Here is a 20,044-nt window from a genome sequence, read left to right as displayed (position 1 = left end):
CGCTCTCGGAGGCGCCAGCCAATCGGAGCGCAGACAGCCTGTGCGCGGAGCACGCACGCGGCGCGCGCAGGAAGACGCGTTGGGGAGGAGGAGGGCCTACCCGCCGCACCCTGACCCCGCCCCTTTTCCACAGCTGAGCATCCGCTTCCGGGTCCCAGGCTGAATTGGTGGAGAGGAGTACGGGGTGCCTGGGGCCTGCCGGCGGGAGAGTTAGTACGACGATTTTTACAGCGCCGTGGGCGCAGGACTCAGGCACGATGCGGGACGGGTATCTGGAAGGTGGCTGGTGGTAAAGGAAGGGCCGATCTGGGGACCCCCACCATTACTGATCAAATTAGGGAATGTGGGGCGGTCCCTTGCCCCGAGTCCCTGTGGATAGTTGGAGTCAGCACTCCCTTGAATTTCCAAAGTAGTCAGATGTTTTTAGACGCGTTCCTGATTTCCTCTTCTCTAGAATGAAGACGGTACATCTATTTTGCAGGATTGTTGTGAGAAAGGAGATCATTTCTATAGTGTACCTAAGAGGTTGCTTGGAGTCCAGATATTCAGCCAAGTTGATAGTTTTCTTCCTTCTCTCCCAAAATGTTTATCACCTACCTAGAAGTGGGCCGGGCCTAGAGACTGACAGCCTTGGAATGGGTTGGGGTTGTTTTCTGAAACTCGCTGGGCTGCTATCCCTTTTGAACCATTTTCGTCAGCTTTGATTCACCCTTCCATTTCAGGGCCTTGCTGGAGATGGACAGCCGGATTCCTTATGATGACTACCCGGTGGTTTTCCTGCCTGCCTATGAGAATCCCCCAGCATGGATTCCTCCTCATGAGGTGGGAACCATCTGTACAAGGGATTTTTTCCCCATAGGCAAGGGATGATATATGAAATGTAGGATGGCAGGGTTAGAAAGCTCAATGGAGAGTGACTCTTAGCCAGAAGTTAGATTCTGAGCAACTGGGCCCATTGGGAACTTCTTATGGAATCCTCCTTCCAGAGTCCACTTACACCAGAGAATTCTGGAAATTCAGAGCCCTGATTTCCATTTTGTCGAGGTAAAGAAGTGGGGAGCTACTGGGCGGCTAGCATTTCCCCACTGCTATCCATCTACCTATTTGGACAGTGTTATCTGTTCTACTTAAACTAATCCATGACTTCACCTTCTCCTGGCTTCAGGGTGATGCAGTTGTGTTCTAGATGAAGGTAGTAAGACTGGTAGTAAGATTTCTGGGGTTGCTGTGTCTTGCAGAGGGTATACCACCCAGACTACAACAATGAGTTGACCCAGTTTCTGCCCCGTATCATCACACTGAAGAAGCCCCCTGGAGCTCAGGTGAGCTTATGGAACAGTTGCCTCTTATTCCAGGTGAGATTTGTCCGTACCAGGCCCAGAAGTTGGCCACGGTTGCGGGGACGGATTGGGAAGCAGGTAAGAAGGTAAAGAAACTTACTTTTATGGGCAGAAAAGCTGAGATGCTACTTCCACAACTTCTGACTTCTCTCTGAGGGACACAAGGCAAGCTATCATACAGTGATGCTACTAGATGTTCTTGTGTTTGTGGTCTGTATTGAGCCCCCATTCTGTGCTCTTGTCTTACAGTTGGGATTTAACATCCGAGGAGGAAAGGCCTCCCAGCTAGGCATCTTCATCTCCAAGGTGCGTATGCCTGGTAGGCAATATGGATAGCTACTTCCCTTTGTTAAGTTATCAGGTTGCAGAACCCTGATGTCCCAAGGCTTGGGGAGAGGGATGATTTAGTAGACTCATAGAAGGGGCATAGTGGGGATACCCTTGCCCACTTAAAACTTCCCACCTGGCAAGCCACCCGTTTCCCTGCATTGTCTCACACACACACACAACCGATGGTACCTTACGTTTGAATAGCACTTAATTCACTTACATTCTTTGAAATTATCCCACCTTGATCATGTATATTCTCTCCTTACCAACAGGTGATTCCGGACTCTGATGCACATCGAGCAGGACTTCAGGAAGGGGACCAAGTCCTAGCTGTGAATGATGTGGATTTCCAAGATATTGAGCACAGCAAGGTGAGCACAGCACCCTGGGCTGTGGTGAGGCAAGAAGCCATCCCAGGTAGGACGCAGTGGATAAGATTAGCCTGATGTGTAACTTGATAAGAAAGAATTTCTCCTTGGTAAGAGGGAAGCAGCTATTAGTGACCCAGAAGGTTGGAATGGCAAACTACATTCCTTCTGTTATGATTCCGTCCTGGGTTGTATCTCTTCATTTGTACAAGCTGCTGTGTTCCTTCCAGGCTGTTGAGATCCTGAAGACAGCTCGAGAAATCAGCATGCGTGTCCGCTTCTTTCCCTATAGTAAGTGCCGCTCTCTTTTTTGCTTACCTGGCAGGGCCTTCGGTAGGAACTCTTTAAATACCAATTACTAGAGGCCCCACAAGTTGGAGATGGGGAGTCGGAATCTCAGGCTGGAAAATAACCTGCTCTTTTCCTCCTTTCCCCCAGATTATCACCGCCAGAAAGAGAGGACTGTGCACTAGAGAGTTGCAACCCACAGCCCTCCACGTGGAATCTTCTAGAACGAGCTAGCTAGGCCTCAGGGAAGCCACTTGGGAAACTCTACTCTCAGCCCCACCCTGGCAGAGTGGAGTAGGGAGGATAGGGAGACAGTGAGGCCCTGCCCTGAGCCAGCTGGCCAACTGCATTATCCCACCTGTACTGCACTTTGAGTTCCCTAGTTTTCTAGGTGGGCTTCATTCCCTGGAAGGAGAAGGATGATGATGTCTAGGTATCGCTTAGCCTGTGGAGAACCCTGCTAGAGAAGGCAGCTGACATTTATTGAATACCATGTGCGAGGCAATTCCACATATGTCGTGTCATTTTCATTAATGTCTACAGATCTTGGGGGCCTCCCACCTAATCTGCCTGGCCATCTCATCCCATCCTTATACTACCAGTCATATACTTTGGAGACTCCAGTGGAACCCCGTTTTCCCCCACTCCCTCCTTCTATCTTCTCCCTCCAAAAAAGTAAAACACAATGCTGAGGAAATGTTGGTTGATACTGATTTGGATGATACTGATTGGGTGTTAAATGCCTTCGAGATAAAAATAAAAGCTCTTCCAAAGGGAGGAGCCACTAGAAGCAGCAGAGCAACACTATATGTATTTCACAATTGTCTCTCTCAGAACATTAGGGAGACCCAGGAAGCTTATCTACAGTATAACTGAGGAATGGTATAGGGTGAGGGGGTACTGGAGGAAACAGTGCCCCTTCCCCCATGAGCTGTGGCCATTTCTCTGCAGGGGGCAGTATTAATATAGTTCTGTCTTCTCTTTTCCCAGATTCTTTCATCGGGAACATAAACTAAGGGAGAGGCTTAGATGCATTTCTTTTTGGGGACAGCAGTAAGAAATTGCTTCCCAATTTTCACCTGGTTGGTTGAGTAGTACTGACTGCTGATTTCCCCCTTGTCTTCACCCCAGCCCCCAGATAACCTTCTGCTATGTTCTCAGCAATCCATTGTTAGAGATTCCAGGCCACACCTTAGGCCATTTCCATTGGCATGTTCACAGTACCCGTTCAGAATAGAAAGTTAATGAGGTATGGGGTGAAGTTGTACCCCATAATGAAAGTCCCGAATTTGCCTTGAAAGAATCCTGGGAAGCTTCAATATATATTTTGAGGCCCTTGCCCCCATTGAGTGATTCTACTGATCTGAGGTGGAGCCTGGATGTCTGAATTTTTATTTTTTAAATTTTTTTGTACTTAAAGATCTTTTTATTCAAAGTCACAATACAATTATGTACATCAACTATACCTCGATTTAAAAAATCACAATACAATTAGGAGGCTGCCCCTCTGCACTTTCAGTGCCACATCTACTCATGTTGCCACAGTTAACTCACTTTGCCACTCTACTCTCTTCTCTCCAAATTTTGCACAAACCAACCAATTTCCTGACTCTGCGAAGCACTAATCACCCAGGGTTTCCATGCTTCTTTTTTGTTTTTAATGGATTTTAAAATAAGGTGAATAAGTCTTCAAATATAGGAAACAGTTCTAAATAGTAGTAACATATCTCTGTGAGGAAGTTCTGGTTCTTCCTATAAATCCCACCCCAGCTCTACTATGGTACCTCTTCTAGAGGCTTGCTGCTATTGTCAGGTAGCAACATCCTAGTGAGCAGAGCTGGAGGTACAATCCATCTAGCTGTCTCTGTGTTTCCTGGGAAATCCCCCCATATATAGAATATATGCTCCTGTTTGCTCTGCTGCCCCCCAGTGGCCATCTGAGTAAGAAACTAGAGGCTGAGATACTTGCACAAAGGCATATTGGCTGAGTCCACTGAATGTTGAGGTCCAAGACTCTCCCAACTGTCTGCGGTTAAAAGGTTTTAAAACAACTCATCGAAGAAGTGTGGTAAACAGGGTAAAAAGTCCCAGCCAGGTGCCACGGGCCTAAGAGGCAAAAATCCTGCCCTAAATTGGTTCTTTGAGGTATTTAGAATGGTTCTGTGTTGGGACACCAGCATGATGCAACTGCATTGTGGAGGTGTAGGTATAGCATGGAGAAGGTGCAAACAATAAGAGGCTGAGGTGAAAGGACCAGTCATTTATTGAGGGTGAGATAATAAGACAGTGGAGAAGGAACTGTATCAATCTTTGAGGTATCCCAGCTGCTGTAGAACTGCATCCCCTATAGATGTGTTTTAGCAGTCACAGACGGCCAGGTGGGATTCCTGGACTCTGCCAGAACTTTCTACCCTGTAACTGTGAGAAGTGGTCAAGAGAAAGTGATAGTATTTTCAGGGGTTCTGTTTTACTCCTGAGCCTAGGAATTGAACAAGAGCTTAGTAAGTGACCAAGTATTTAAACCATAAACATGAGGTTGGGGGAGAAGGACTGGTACTGGGAAGCCCAAATGCAGTAAGTTGATCATATTAGGCAGAGAGGTAACCTAAGCTATCAACAGGAACAATGGTTTTTGATGCCTGACTCATTGGAAGGTTCCAGCTGGATTTCAGCACTGAAGTGTGTGGTAAGGAAGGAAGGTAATAAAGTGGCTGGGGTCAAATCTTAACTCCCAGGGGCATCTTCTAGGAGATACAGAAAAGGAATTTTTATCTTATGATCCCTTTCACCTAAAGGCAAACCAGGGAGCTGCTTTGGGCTGAAGTTAGTCCACTTCAATATCAGTCAGGCAGAAAAATTGGCCTGGCCATCAACTCAGCAAGGGAAGTTTGCCTTCTCTGCGTGTACCCTCCCTACCCCAGCAAAGCTGGGAGAAAGGATACTCTCCTCTTCCTTCAGTGGAGAGGAATTACCTCTGGAAGTGAGGGCAGAAACCATGCTATGGAATAGCCCTGTGTGTGTGTGTGTGTGTGTGTGTGTGTGTGTGTGTGTGTGTGTGTGTGTGTGTGTATGTGCAAAAGAAAGAAAAAAGGTCAGGTTTAGAGATATGATTCCAGGCCTTTGCATTGCATGATGGGGAGATGAACTTTACCCCCACCCTACGATAGGACAAGCCAAGGTTATCCAAAAGAATAAGCAGTGGTGAATTTGGCACTGTTCTCAATAAACATCACATTGAGGTCTCTGGATTTTTCTTCTGCCTCCTCGGTAGAGACTTCTCTGGACAAATGAGAAATGATACAAGGGACCAGATAGTGGTAAGACCCCCTTCTGACCCAGAGTTAGTGGATAGGAATAGATCCTTCTGAGGTGTAAACCTGCATCCCTAGGACCAGGAACCCTTGAAGCCCTGAACCCATGACCTTTCTGATCCCTGACACAGGTAACTCCTCCCAAGTAAATAGAGCACAGTAGACCCTCCCCATTGGGATTGAGCTCTAGGTATGCCAGAAGCAGTTGCAGTTATACCTTTCCTTTTGTTGTTCAGATCAATGTTGTTACCCACCAACATGATAATATACTCTGCCCGTACATCTTCTACCCACTTATCTGTTTCCTTGAAAAAGTTGTCCTGTCTACAGGGCAATGTGTTGCAGAGAGTTGAAACATTTAGTAGAGATTTGGAGAAAATAACGTACCTGTCTTTCTCTCTCCTAGTCTTTTTTTTTTCCTTATGCTCTAATGCTTGTATTTTTTTATCCTCTCTTCTAGTCTTACCAACCTCTATTGCTTCCCTCAATCCCCTTTTCAAGTAAAACATGGCATAACTCCCACTTGTGATGTCATAGACAACCACAGCAGTAGTTAAATCATGAATGTTGCTAGAATTAGGCTGCAAAAGTTCTCCTGGCCAGCTGCATTCCATAGGTGCAGCTGAATCTGCATAAAACAAATGTTTAGAAGGAAGGTGGAGAAAGATAGAAAAGAAACTAGCTTTTTAAAGGCTAGAACTTAATAAAGGAATAAAAAGAGTCAAGGAAATTGGGTGTCTGAAAAGTGGCTGCTATGGTCACAAACCAAGTGCCTATCATCCTAGGATAGGTCCGATCTCAATACACTATTTTAATTAAGGAAGACCCTGCAGAGCAGCAGATTTAAGGATTAAAGGCTACTTGGACTTTGTTACAGCTGGAGATTAGATGAGGGCAGACAGAATAAGAAACAGCACAGGATTTGGCAGTTTGGGGAGGTTTCACATTTTATTTCTCCTTCTTTATCCACAGGTAATGTGGGGGTGGTGCTACCCTACTGTGATGAATAGGCCTCAGTGATTGAGGTACCGGATTAGTGGCATGAGAGTGAACACTCACTGTTCAGTCCTCCAAGTACATGATCTTAGAAAGTCAATTCCAAAGGTCGCCTGCAAACCCCTCCTGTACCCCCAATACCAGGCAGTATTAGACCCGGAAGTGGAGAATAGCCCTTGAAAAGTGTCCTGGCTCAGCTTTTCAACACTTACAATAGCTAACTTTGAGGAGAAGAATCCCTGGGTAAGTTTGACCAAAGAAGGGGGCAAAAATGTACTGTGTGATGCCTTGGCGGTGGGTTCACCCAGCAGGCGCCTTCGAAGCTGTTGTACATAAAGTGGGTGATGATAAGTAGGCCAAGTGTCACCCTGGGCGAGGAGGAAATTGATTCCCCAGAGAACCCCCCATTCCATTTCATACCATCACAACTTCCTGTTCCCAAAGCCCAACCCAGACCCCCGCTGCTCTGACCCCCAAGATTGCAGTGTTTGGATTTGCACAGAGACTGGTGCTTGGGTGCCTCGGCTGTGGGCCTTGTGGTGTGCTGTATGCTTGGCAGGTGGGTGGCACTTGTTGCCTGGGGTCACATAGCACTCTGTCCAACCATCAGCATCACCCTCAGGCCTGGTCTCAGGCGCTGCCCGCAGCTCCGAGGTGGGAGTGTGATAGTTGGGGGTGGGGGCAGAGGTGACCAGGGCCCAGAAGGAAAGTTGAAGGACTCACAGGGGTGGGTGGCCTTGCCGGAGGGAAGTCAGGGTTGTTTAGAGGAAAAGCACGTGCTGCAGGAGATCTCATCACTGATGTGGGGTGGCGGGTGGGGAGGTGGCTCATTCTAGGTAGTTCCATTACCCTCCTCCAGGAGGGGGAGATACCAAAGCGATCAGCGGGCACATCTGGACATGCTGATTTATTAGAGTGTTACAGTGGGGCTTCCACACAGAGGCACCTGAGCCAGGCGCTCAGGTGCCCTCATCCCCCTCGGCCGCCAAAGCCCCCGGCTCTCCTCTCTGCCGGGCTGCTGCTGAGCGAACTCCTCGATGACTATGTCCTCAGAGCTTGTGGAAGCAGCAGAGGGAAATGGAGGGTTAGGAACAGCTGTCTGAGCGTCTTCCACATCCACTCCCGTTTCCTGATCCCAGAGAAGTGATCCCTTCCCTGCTTCCCAACTCCGAACCTCACCCCACTCTCAGCTGCCCCCGCCCCACTTGGATCACACTGGCTTTGCCCCCACCCCACTTGGATCACACTGGCTTGTTTCCTTTGTTCCCTCCCCGGTCTGCCAACACAAAAGCCCCCATGAGGGCCAGAGGGGAAATAAGAATGGAGGGTGGGAAGGAGGGAAGGGATGGGAGAATGAAAGACCGGAGAAGTTAGGGTGAGGAGGTGTGGGGGGATGGAAAGAGAAAACTGGAAGGGATGAGGGGGAAGGACGATTGGGAGAAGAGCAGGAGGTGGAGGGTGGGGGACGCAAAAAGGGAAAGAGGGGGGTGTATGAAAAGCATTGAACTATGACACGAAGCTAAACCATATGTTTCCACTGCACACCTATTGAAAGCAACACTCCGGGGAAGCTTTTTTCCATTCCATCATCATAAAATGAAGAGTGGCAGTGGGGAAGGGGGGCGAGGTTTCCGGGCCTCATAATTTTCTTACCTTGCGGCCTCTGTAGCAAGCATGGAGAGGGAAGGAAATACGGATTGAAGCTGATAAGTTCCCTGAAGAAATGTCCTGTTACTCATTCCTCTCCCTTTTTAACCCTCTCCCTCACGCTCCGGGGAAGCTTTTCACACACACACACACACACACACACACACACACACACACACACACACACCCCTTCCCCTGAAAACCTAGACACCCAACCTACCTATTGCTATTCAATCTCTACCCAAACTGCCAGTCCTCGATTCATGAGATCAGAATTGTTTGGTCCCCAACCCTAGGGACCACTGTTCCTGTGAGTCCCACCTGGTCACTCACCGTTAGATGGCTTTGGATGCATCAGGATCAAGGGCAGCTCCACGCCAACATCACTGCAAGGATCCCAAGGGAGAGTTATAGATTTCCCTCCAAGGCCACTCCCTGAACCTCTCCCTCAATTTTTCAGTCCTGGGATGCCCTTAGATTCTCCCGTGTCATTCTTTTGGTCTCCTAATCGCATCCTCCCCTTCTTGCCCCAGTTCCCCCTCCCCACAGTGTCTTACCTGGCTGTCAGGTCGCCTAGGATGCTGAGGGTAGAATGACACCCTAAAATTAGCAGCTGGAAATGGTTAGTAGCAACCTAATTTTGCAGGGGAATGAAGGATTGTAAGGCCAACTCAACCACAGAATGGGTTTCTGGAAGGGAAGGTGGCTTGTTCGTGGAGCTCACAGGTTTGGGAAACTGGTCCAGGAGAAGGGGTGGGGAATAGCTTGAGTGGGTCAGTCCAACTGGGAGGAAAACAGAAGTGGCTGCCCAGACAGGCCCTGCACTCTCACTTACCCTCTACAGGACACCATCAGGTTGACTCTGACTTTGTAGGACACCAGGATCCCCAGCAGCTCCTTGTCCATTCCTGGTCGAAGACTGGAGGTGGTAGTATTCATTGTTGTGTGTTTGGAGGGGAGGGGCTGGGGGTTAATTCATTCAGTGCACCTTTTGTCATCTGGCAGGGCTCCCAGGCTCTGATCTCCTACTCATTGGCACCACACTTCTGTTCCTCAGATCCAGTTTTACCAGGTCATCCTCTGCTCAGGAGCCTACCTCTCTGAATATGACTACTACACTGCTTGGCTTTCATGACCCTTAACAATCTAACCTTCCTGCCCTAACTCCCTAACACCTGGGATACAACCTAAGCGGACCCATGCTCTCTCCATGTTCAGAACGTGCCATGCAGATTCCTACCTTCTAGCCTTTGCCCAGGCTATGTTCCCAACCCGGAACACTCTTTTCTTCCTCTGTTGCTATCCAGATCCAACACCTTCTTCAAGCTCTAGCTCCTTCTGTCTCCTCTAGGAAGCCCTCTCCAGCTATAGCTGGCTTCTATTAACTTCTATCAGATTTGTAGTCTGAACCACACGTACTAACATTTAACTGTTAGATTGCATTTAAATTCCTCCTTGTTCTCCGTTTAGGCTGTAAATTGACTGAAGGCAGAGACTGTCTTAAACGTCTTTGTATCCTCCCACATTGCTTAGCATAGGAATAAGCATGTAACAGGTGTTCAATGAAAACCCACTGATTGGGGCTTCCCTGGTGGCGCAGTGGTTGCGCGTCCGCCTGCCGATGCAGGGGAACCGGGTTCGCGCCCCGGTCTGGGAGGATCCCACGTGCCGCGGAGCGGCTGGGCCCGTGGGCCATGGCCGCTGGGCCTGCGCGTCCGGAGCCTGTGGTCCGCGACGGGAGAGGCCACGGCAGGGGGAGGCCTGTATACCACAAAAAAAACAAAACAAAAAAAAACCCCACTGATTGAAAAATAAGGCACAGGAAGCGATATGATCTTGGGAAAGTCTCTTCATTGCCCTGGGATGCTTATCCTCTATCTGTAAAATAATGCTGTTTGTATGATTTCTCAGGCTCTTTCAAGCAATCATAGTCCATAGCTACATGATTGATAAGGCATAGGGAAAGGCAGTGAGAATTAATGCTTGTTAGATGGTGGCAGATGGCTTTTGGTGGGAGACACATCTTACACTAGGGCCTCCAAGTGTTAGGCATAGGACCAAATGAATGATTTGATAGAATTATATCAATTCCTATCATATTTCTCTTCTTTTTGTCCTCTTTTCTCTCCGTTTCTCATCTGGCTTCCATTGAACTTCTGTCTTCACTAGAGAGTAGCTGCTGTAGAGATCGCAGTGTTAGAGCCAGATGACATGTGATAGAATCTTTTCCACCTCTGCCACTTATTAGCTACGCAAGCTTGGACAAGTTCCTTCATCTCTCTGAGCTTCAGGGTCGTTAAGTGTAAAGTAGAATAAGAATACATATCCAGCCTACTTTAATGGGATTCTTATGAAGATAACAGTACCATACGTAAGACCTTTATGAGTTGTAAAATATTGTACAACATAAGGAATTTTTCCTTTCCACTTTTTCCTTTCTTGTTGCCTATGACCTAAGCCTGCCATTGGTCCCATGGGTATTATTTAGCTTACTGTCGGCCCTCTTGCCTGGAGGCAGCTCTGAACACTGACCTAGGGACATTTTTAAAAACAGGTAGGCTTCATTGAAGGTGAAACCTCAGAACTGTATATATAGCACACACAATGTGTTGGGGGTAGAAAATGAAGGTTGGGAGTTACATTTGAGCTTACATCGTGCTAGAGGCCAGATTGGTATCACCATGCTTGAATTTGCCATCCAGTGCCAGGCCCTGTTTCTGGCAGTTGGCAGCCAGGAGTGGGGTTACTGCAAAGCTCTTGGAGAAGGTGGGGTTAGCAGCTATACTCTCCCTTTCAAAGGAAAAGAAGAGATGAACTTAAGCTAGCCTTGCCAACTAAGTGATTCTCATTCCCAAGAGTTTTTTGCACGATTCCACGAAACTACTGGAGTATCCAAGAGAGCTGGCATGTCTGACTGTGGAGAGTGGGAACAATTCATTCTGGTGAGAAATCCTTATGCCTCTGCCCTCTCTCAGGACTTGATGATCCTCTTGTGGTATCCCCCCCTCCAGCTCTCTTGAGAATCCCTCCCTCTTTCCACATCAACCCTCACCTTGATGTTCCTCAGTCCTGGGCTCTTCTCCACTTCCTTCTTTCCCCAACCCCCTCCTCTGCCTCCAGACCCCGGCCCTCTTCCCACCACCCTATCCCTTGGCTCTCTGACCCAGGCCCCAGCGCCAGCTCACATGAACTCCTGAACGAACACAGTCTTGGTGTACTTGTCTAGTGAATACAGGACGACATCTGTGATCTGGTCAACTGAAGAGCCAGGAAAAACACATGACTACAATTAGTCAGTCATCCTCGAGACCACAACTTGCTGCCCTTGTACACGGGCACACTACTCATGATATACTAAGATGTGCATGTGGACAAACAGAAATACGTGTTCTGATAAGCCTGCAATGGAGGGAAAGCCTAGATGAATGCAGACTGGGTAAGTGGGGCAGAGTTCTGGAAGAAGACCTCTGGATTTGGGACCAGGTGCAGGGGGATAGGAAAATAAGCTCACCTGAAATCTTGATCTTTTTGATGACCTTGTTGGTGCAGTTATTGATGGAAACGTTGACAGTGATGGGTTTGCCGTGGTAGTGAACCTGAAGCAGGAGTAGAGGCCCATTATAAGACTGGAGGGAGAACACCCAGATCAAGACCTAGAATTTGTTTCCTCAGTGCTTTTGCCACCCTGGCTTCCACCCTTGTCTTCCCAAGTAGGAGATCAATGAAGAAAGGGTGTCAGAGGGGTTGCATGGTAGGGGGCAGGAAATGGGGGTCACAAACCTCCTTGTCCATCCAGGCCTGGAGTTGTAGGTGCTGAGCTGACAGAAGGAAGCGGCGAACAGTCTGGGCCCAGGGGCCAGGGCCTGGCTCCAGGGGTGGAAACTGGATTTTCCGAATCACCAGCCGCACAGAGTCTCTAAGTAGAGGCCAAGGGGACAGCCAGAATGTCTCCTTAGGACCCACAGACCTTTCTCATGCTAACCCCATAGCCCAGTCCTTGCTTGGGGAGGGGAGGTGGTGGAAGGCCTCTGTCAGAGAACTCCTCTGGACCCTCAAGGTAGGTATCTAGACCACAGGTCAGCAAACTATGGCTCAATGGCCAAATCTGGCCTGCTGCCTGTTTCTGTATGGCTTGCGAACTAAGAATGGTTATTACATTTTTTAATGGTTGAAAAGAAATCCACAATAATATTTCATGACATGTGGAAATTATGTAAAATTCAAATTTCAGTGTCCATAAATAAAGCCATGCTCGTTCATTTACGTACTGCCTATGGCTGTTTTCACGCTACAGTGGCACGGCTGAGTAGTTACAACAGAAACTACATTGCTCACAAAGCCTGAATATTTCTTTTTTGGCCTTTTACAGGAAAGTTTGCTGACCCTTGCCCTAGAGCAAAGAAGAGAAGTCAGAGGGAAATCAGAACTGGGCATCTGAGTTAGTGGTGACGGTGCTACAGAGGTTAGAAGTAGGGCTGTTTCTGTCCTTGAGAGCAAGATCTGTTTTTTGGCGCAGGCTGGAGGCAGGGATTTTGGAGAGGACCAAAGAAATACCTCTTGGAGACTTTCTCCTCCAGGTTTTCAGCACAGAAACTCTTCACTTCAAAGTCAACACCACAGGCCTGCAAAGGGGCAGGAGTGAGAAGAACTCATTTCTGACACTACCCCTCCCTTCCTCATGGAAATGTCTGATCCCGTCCCGTAGCTGTCCCTTTCTCTAGTCTTGTCCATTTATCCCCCTGTCCCTCTTTCTCAGAACCCAGACCTCACCTTCCCTGTATCATCAGGACCTGGCTGCAGTGTCACCGAACAGGGCAGGTTGACAACCGTCTAAAAGATCAGAAGGAGGTCAGCAAACAGAAGAAACAGGGACCCCTTTCCTCTGTTCTCCTTCTTCAGCTTCCTTTCTTAATCTTCCCTGGAAGCCTTACCCAGGACTTGGGGTCAGTACCTGCAGGGTAAAAGGGTAGGCATTGTCCCCCAGCTTGTGCAGCAGTCGCTCCTGCAGGACTGTGAGGGGCCCCTGGGGGCTGCTGTGCTCAGCTGGGACCACTTGCTGGGCCTGTACATACAGATCTTTGCGGAATGTCAGACCGATCACATCCAAATCATCATGGCCATAGCGAAAGGCACACGTCAGCATGACAAACACTGCAGGCAAAGGAGGAAGAGAGTGACCTGTCAGACCCGAGGGGGAAAGGAGATCTTAAATAGGTCAGAGGAAGACATGGAGAGGCAATGTAATACGATCAAAACAGTATGGCCATAAAGAAAAGGATCAATACATTTGACTATAGTAAAATTTAAAACTTCTTTACATTAAGAGTCTTTATAAATAATGAAACAAGCAAAAGCCTGAGAGGAAATATTTGCAACACATATAACAAACAAAAGTTTAGTGTTCATAATATATAAAGAACTCCCACAAATCAGTAATAAAAATAAAAACAGCCCAATATAAAAGTGTGCAAAGTTTATGAATAGGCTCTGCACAGAAGAGCAAAACGGAATGGCCAATAAGGTATGAAAACATGTCCAGTCTAATAATAATCAGATTAAGTGCAAATTAAAACCACAATGAGAGGACTTCCCTGGTGGTCCCGTGGTTAAGGCTCCGCGCTCCCAATGCAGGGGGCCTGGGTTCGATTCCTGGTCAGGGAACTAGATCCCACATGCCGCAACTAAGAGTTCACATGCTGCAACTAAAAGATCCTGCATACTGCAACTAAAAAAAAATCCTGCATGCCACAACGAAGATCCTGTGTGCCGCAACTAAGACCCAGAGCAGCCAAATAAATAAATAAATAATTTTTAAAAGCCCACAATGTGATAACACTTCACACCCGTCATATTGTCAAAAACTTTTAAGTCTGACAGCACTATGTGTTGAGCAGTGCTCCAGATGTGGAGCAATAGGGTTCATTACACACTGTGGTGGGAATATACATTCGTACAACCACTTTTTTTTTTTCTGTCAGAGTCCCTAGGTTTATTTATTTAGTTAGTTTTTTACAGAAGGCAATTCAATTAATGAGGAAACCAGTGAGATGTTAAGACTGATACAAGAGAAAATTCAAGGACCTGGAGATTTGTAGTTGGTCAAAGGAATGCAGAAAAAAACTTGCTAACAAATGAGTACAACCACTTTGGAAAACTGCTGGGCACTATCCAGTAAAGCTGAATCTTCTCATATCTTATGACCTAAGATGAATTTAGAGGAAGTCTTGCTCATGTCTATAAGGAGATACCTATGAGAATGTTCGTTGCGTCAATGTTTGTCATAGCATAAGATTGGAAATGATTTAAATACCTATCAATGGGAGAACGGGTAAACAGTTGTGGTATATTCATATCATGGAATACTAAACTGAGGTTAAAATAAATGAACTAAACTCCATGTATTAACATGGTTAAGTCTCAAAAACTATTGCGTAAAAAATGCTAGCTGCAGGATGATATGCACAATCTGATACCATGTACGTAAAGTTGAAAAGCATGTAGAACAGTACCAAAGTTGCTCACTGATATATAAATATAGAGTAGAAGTATAGAAACATCATGGGAATAATAAACATCAAATTCAGGATAGTAATTATCTGCGGTGGAGGCAGGAAGAAAAAGAGGGAGGGAGGAAGGAGTATGGGATTAGGGAAGGATACACAGGAGACTTCAGTTTGATTCTGTAATTCTTTTAAAAGCTAGGTGGTGAGTACAGGGTATTCATTACATAATTCTCTAGGGTCAGAATACTTGGGCTTGAATATGACTTGCATAAATCCCTCGAGTTGTCTGAGCCTCAGTTATTTCACCTGTCAATAATAGGACTGCACTGAGAGCTCTACATATGTTATTTGGACCTCACAATAATCCTCTGAAGTATTATTATCTCCACTTTACAGGTAGAGAAAATGAGCTCAGAGCAGCTAAGTGACAGCCCAGGATTTCAACTCAGGCCTGACTCCAAAGCCCAGACTCGTACGTGCCCAACTTAACTCATAGGATGGTTGTAAGGAGTTGATGTATGAGAAATCCCTTTGGAAATTTAAATTAGATGTGGATGATGATGATGATGATCATGGGAATATTAGAAAAGTGGAACAGTTATAAATGAACTTATACATTGCAGCTAGTACCTAAGGTTAGGGGCAAGTAGAAAGTCACTTGAGTGCACTAGTGGTGTGGGATGGGGTACAGAAAGATACCTGTCCAAGGACAGTGACAGAGACTGAGGGAAGGAAAGATTTAGAACAGGGGTGGGGAATCTTACTTTTAATCAGGAGCCCTGACCCAAAGAAAAGAAAATTACTAAGAGCCACACACTAGTAGAAAGCAAGTCATTTTTGTATTTTTAAGAGATCAAAATATCAAACAGCCAGATTATCTGCTTTTAAAATTACGAGCAAGCAAAGAAAATGAATCTATATTCAAAAGATACAACAAAGACTGAAAGTAATGATAATGGTAGTGTTTATAATGACTGGGGCAATGGGCAACCTCATACCCTGCAGGAGGGAGAGTTAATTGGTACAACCATTTTGAAGGGCAATTTGGCAATAGAAACCTTTAAAAATGTGTGACTGCCCTTTGGCCATTCATTCCTTTTCTAGGCATTTAGTCTAAAGAAATAATTGGACAAGTATGAAAAGAAATACATACAAGCGTGTACTTTATGGGGTTGTTTATCATAGCAAAAAATGTCCAACGATTGAAGTTGGCTAAATATATTATGGTACACCCATACAATATACTACTAGGCAACTTAAAACTTTATAGATTTTTACATATTGCATAGGTAAAAAAGGTTAGAAAATGTTATTTATAATATAGCATTTTTAATAAAAATATAGATTTTTTGCTCAGAAAATATGAATAAATATGAAGTGAAATATTAGTGATTATCTCTGGATGAGAGGATTACAGTCTTTTTCTCCTTCATCTGTACTTTCTAATATTTCTACAATGAAGACAAACTTAACAATTTTCAAAAGATACAACAAATTAAATTCACCTTGGTGCCCAATTATGCCAATAAAAGTGGGAAAGGGAGAGAGAAAAGGAAAAGGAAAGAGGGGGCATAGGAAAAGAAAAAACAGAGATGAGAAAAAGAGGAAAAGAGGTGGCTGGAAGGAAGCCAGGGAAGGGAGGAAATGCAATAGATGAGAAATAAGACAGAAAAAGATCAGGCGAGGCCAGGCAGAAGGGTATCTAATAGCCCCTGAGGTAAAGGTGTTAATCAGATGAATTGTTCTGTCACATCCCGCTGTGGCATGTGGGGAGGGCATCACCCCACCCCCAAGATCTTATTGGCTCTCTGGCAGTTTAGAATCATCCTTTTTTTAGTGTGTTAGGAAATAGCTTGTTTTTATTTTTTTTAATTCAACATCTATTCTAAAGTTATTAATTTATATTTGTGTTTATTATATAAACAATACATATTAATTGTGTGGCAATCAGAAAACACAAAGAGAATCAAAGCCCTGCCATCATACATCATATTCCAGAGATAACTGCTGTTAATTTCTGTTGCATTTGCTTCCCAACTTTGTTTCTATAATTAAACATAAGGCCACCTTAGCTATTGACTTCTCTCTCATTGCCTTTTTGAAATGAAACATTTTATTTTGAGATCATCACATGCAGTTGTAAGAAATAATACAGAGAGATCCCACATCAATTTTTGTTAAACCGCACTTCATTCGCACAACCGCATATATTGCCCTACAACCAGCCTTTTTCATTCAAGGTGTAGCGTAAGCATATTTCACATCAACAAATGCACCTCGAAAGGAAAAAAAGCATATTTGAAAATATGACGCAAATAAGATTATCTTCATAAAAGTAACAAAACATATAAAGTAGCTAAGGAATAAACTTAAATATATACACTTAAATGAATAATAATATAAAACTACTAAGGGACATGAAGAAGATTAGAATTAAAGGAAAAAACACATTCCTGGGTTGACATGCATTTTTTCAACTAAAGATTTCTTTCTGTAGGTTCTTCTGAAGACTTTGTAGGACTGTGAAAAAATGATTTAGGTTTTAGAACTACAGAGTAATTGAGAGTCTTAAATAAGTTGATTAATTTACTGGCCATACCGCGAAGTTCCTCTGATATTTAAAACTGGGTGGAGGGCTTCCCTGGTGGCGCAGTGGTTGGGAGTCCGCCTGCCGATGCAGGGGAACCGGGTTCGCGCCCCGGTCTGGGAGGATCCCACATGCCGCGGAGCGGCTGGGCCCGTGGGCCATGGCCGCTGAGCCTGCGCGTCCGGAGACTGTGCTAAAAAAAAAAATAAAAAATAAAAATAAAACTGGGTGGACTGCTTATCTGCACTGTTTAATCTGAGCGACTAAGTCTGGTTTATTCCACAATATCTAAAGGTTACATCTGAACTAGTATCCATCAATTTGTTCTGAGCCTTTTTCAAATCAAACCCAATTTTCAGTCTAATTGGATCACAGAGTAAGAATTAAAAGGAAAAAAAGTGGCAAAACAATATTTCAGTGTAATCTGGATCTATAATACTGTGGCCAGAGCAATGTCTCTTGCCGTTACTTGCTGTAGTTATTGTTTTGTTTGCTTCTTTGTTTGGGATTTTTTTTTTTTTTTGGTACGTGGGCCCCTCACTGTTGTGGCCTCTCCCGTTGAGGAGCACAGGCTCCGGATGCACAGGCTCAGCGGCCATGGCTCACGGGCCTAGCTGCCCCGCGGCATGTGGGATCTTCCCGGACCGGGGCACGAACCCGTGTCCCCTGCATCGGCAGGCGGACTCTCAACCACTGTGCCACCAGGGAAGCCCTGTTTGGGATTTTTTAATGGAAAAAATGGGTTTCCCTACACAAAGGAGATATGGAAAGACATATGCAATTAAAGGAAAAAGCAAATGCAAAGTGGCAGGCTGAAGGTCACATCCAGCCTATGGAAAATTAAAGTTTTTTGATTTATCCAGGCCTTTAAAAATCTTTTAATTAGTTGCCAACATTTGAAAATCAGGAAATTTGCATTAAAATATGGATTTCTGGTGTACTGGATCTTTCCATGGGCAGTCTAAGCAGAGGCACCACCAACAGTAATGGAGAAGATCAGAAATTTTAGAAAAAAACTTCAGCACATATGTAAATTTTGTGTGATCTTGAAAAACAAAATTTCATTTATGCTTTAGAAATGTATCTATTTTGAATATCATTTGGGGAAGGGGCACTAGAATCTTTTCAGACTTTGGGCCTCTCAAGGTCGTATTCTGAGCTTCATTTCCAGTTCCTCTTTAACAATTGGAAAATCTGGCCACACTGGGCTGAAATTCTCAGTGGTTAGCCTCCACCAGACAAGACATTCACAGTTCCCACTACTTTTATATTTTCTTATACCCCTCTGGTCCACTCATCCACTCTACTCATTCAGGTTACTTGTCTGGCATGTGTGACATTTTAGGTTGGGGTCCCTGGCACATACACAGACCAACAAGGATTTTTACTTACTCTTTCGACCTTTTAAGTAATCGGGGTCAACCAGGACTACACCATCTGTGGAGAGGGGGAGAGATGGCCCTCTGGTCAGGAAAGGTCCTCAGACTATGAAATAGAAGTTGACCCCTGAATAGTTCCTCCCATTTTTCTCTTTAATTGGCCTCCTCTTCTGCATGGTCCTTTCTTGGCTTTCTTTTACTCCCTCACTCCCATTCCCTTCTCCCCAGGCTCTTTCCCTTTTTGGACTCACTGACCAATGGCTTCCACCATGTCCAAATGGTCCACGAAGTCCCGTTTCCCCAGGTAGATGGAGAGCTGTTGTGGAACAACCTCCATGTTATTCTCATAATCATCTTTGAATGGATTCCCCTGAAGCCCCCAACCCAAACCCCTGAGACCTTGAAGGACGTACCCACCTATCCCTTTTGCCCTCTCATTTGCCCAGCTGGGCCAGGTTCTCTCACCTTGCCATTGGAGCAGGTCTTCTTAAACGCCCTATGAGGAGAAAATCAGAGGATAGGGAGGGGAATTGGAAGGGAAGGGAAGGGGAGAGGATGATAAAGGGAAGTGGGGAGAAAAGGAAATATTTCGAGGATTAGAAGAGGCCCAGGGACTTCCCTGGAGGTCCAGTGGTAAAGGATCCGCCTTACCATGCAGGGGACGCAGGTTTGATCCCTGGTCAGGGAACTAAGATCCCACATGCCTTGGGGCAACTAAGCCTGCGTGCCACAACTACTGAGCTCTCGGGCCTCAACAAGAGAGCCCGAATGCTACAAGCTACAGAGCCCATGCACTCTGGACCCCATGCGCCACAACTACAGAGCACACGTGCCCTGGAGCCTGCACTCCACAACTGGAGAAGAGAAAACCCACACGCCACAACTACAGAGAAGTCCGCGCGCCGCAACCAAGATTCCGCGTGCCACAACTAAGACCCAACGCAGCCAAAAATAAATAAAATAAATAAATAATAAATAAATCTTACCGGTGGGATTGGGGAGGAGCTGGAAAAAAAAAAAAAAAAGAAGAGGCCCAAGGAGAGCGAAATGACACAAATGTGGAGGCAGTTGGGATAGAGTCCAAGACACAAGTTAGGGAGAGGTTGCAAACCCCTTCACCCCAAAGGCAAGTACTTGGGTTTGGGTAAGTGACAAGTCGCAGATTCAGAGAATTAGGAGTTCTTACCTGGATATGTTGGCCATGGCGTTGATGTTGAGCCTTTTCTGGCAAAAGGGAAAGAAGGGGGAAGGCTCAATCATTTGGTCCCTATTCTCCTTACCTGGCTCTGGTATAC

General features: G+C 45.8%; 2 protein-coding genes across 2 annotated transcripts; one reads left to right on the top strand and one right to left on the bottom strand.

The window, feature by feature from the left end:
- The first annotated feature begins 134 nt into the window (after positions 1-134).
- Positions 135-3,023, top strand: PDZD11 (PDZ domain containing 11). Its single transcript, XM_007121912.4, has 7 exons — positions 135-252; positions 723-822; positions 1,239-1,322; positions 1,590-1,646; positions 1,943-2,041; positions 2,269-2,329; positions 2,477-3,023. The coding sequence occupies exons 2-7, from the start codon at positions 736-738 to the stop codon at positions 2,509-2,511; spliced, it is 423 nt and encodes a 140-aa protein (XP_007121974.1). The 5' UTR covers positions 135-252; positions 723-735; the 3' UTR covers positions 2,512-3,023.
- Positions 3,024-7,592: 4,569 nt separating this feature from the next.
- On the bottom strand, positions 7,593-19,952 carry ARR3 (arrestin 3). The gene is given in 17 exon segments (XM_007121913.2): positions 7,593-7,627; positions 7,630-7,688; positions 8,287-8,296; positions 8,614-8,666; positions 8,838-8,861; positions 9,116-9,199; positions 10,933-11,070; positions 11,466-11,538; positions 11,792-11,876; positions 12,061-12,196; positions 12,835-12,902; positions 13,051-13,110; positions 13,232-13,431; positions 18,763-18,807; positions 19,005-19,065; positions 19,215-19,245; positions 19,936-19,952. Coding segments are annotated over 17 exon segments (1,179 nt in total).
- Positions 19,953-20,044: the final 92 nt, after the last annotated feature.

The sequence above is a fragment of the Physeter macrocephalus genome, chromosome 21 (genome assembly GCF_002837175.3).
Source record: "Physeter macrocephalus isolate SW-GA chromosome 21, ASM283717v5, whole genome shotgun sequence".
Classification (NCBI taxonomy): Eukaryota; Metazoa; Chordata; class Mammalia; order Artiodactyla; family Physeteridae; genus Physeter; species Physeter macrocephalus.
This window is presented reverse-complemented; position numbering and strand designations above follow the sequence as displayed.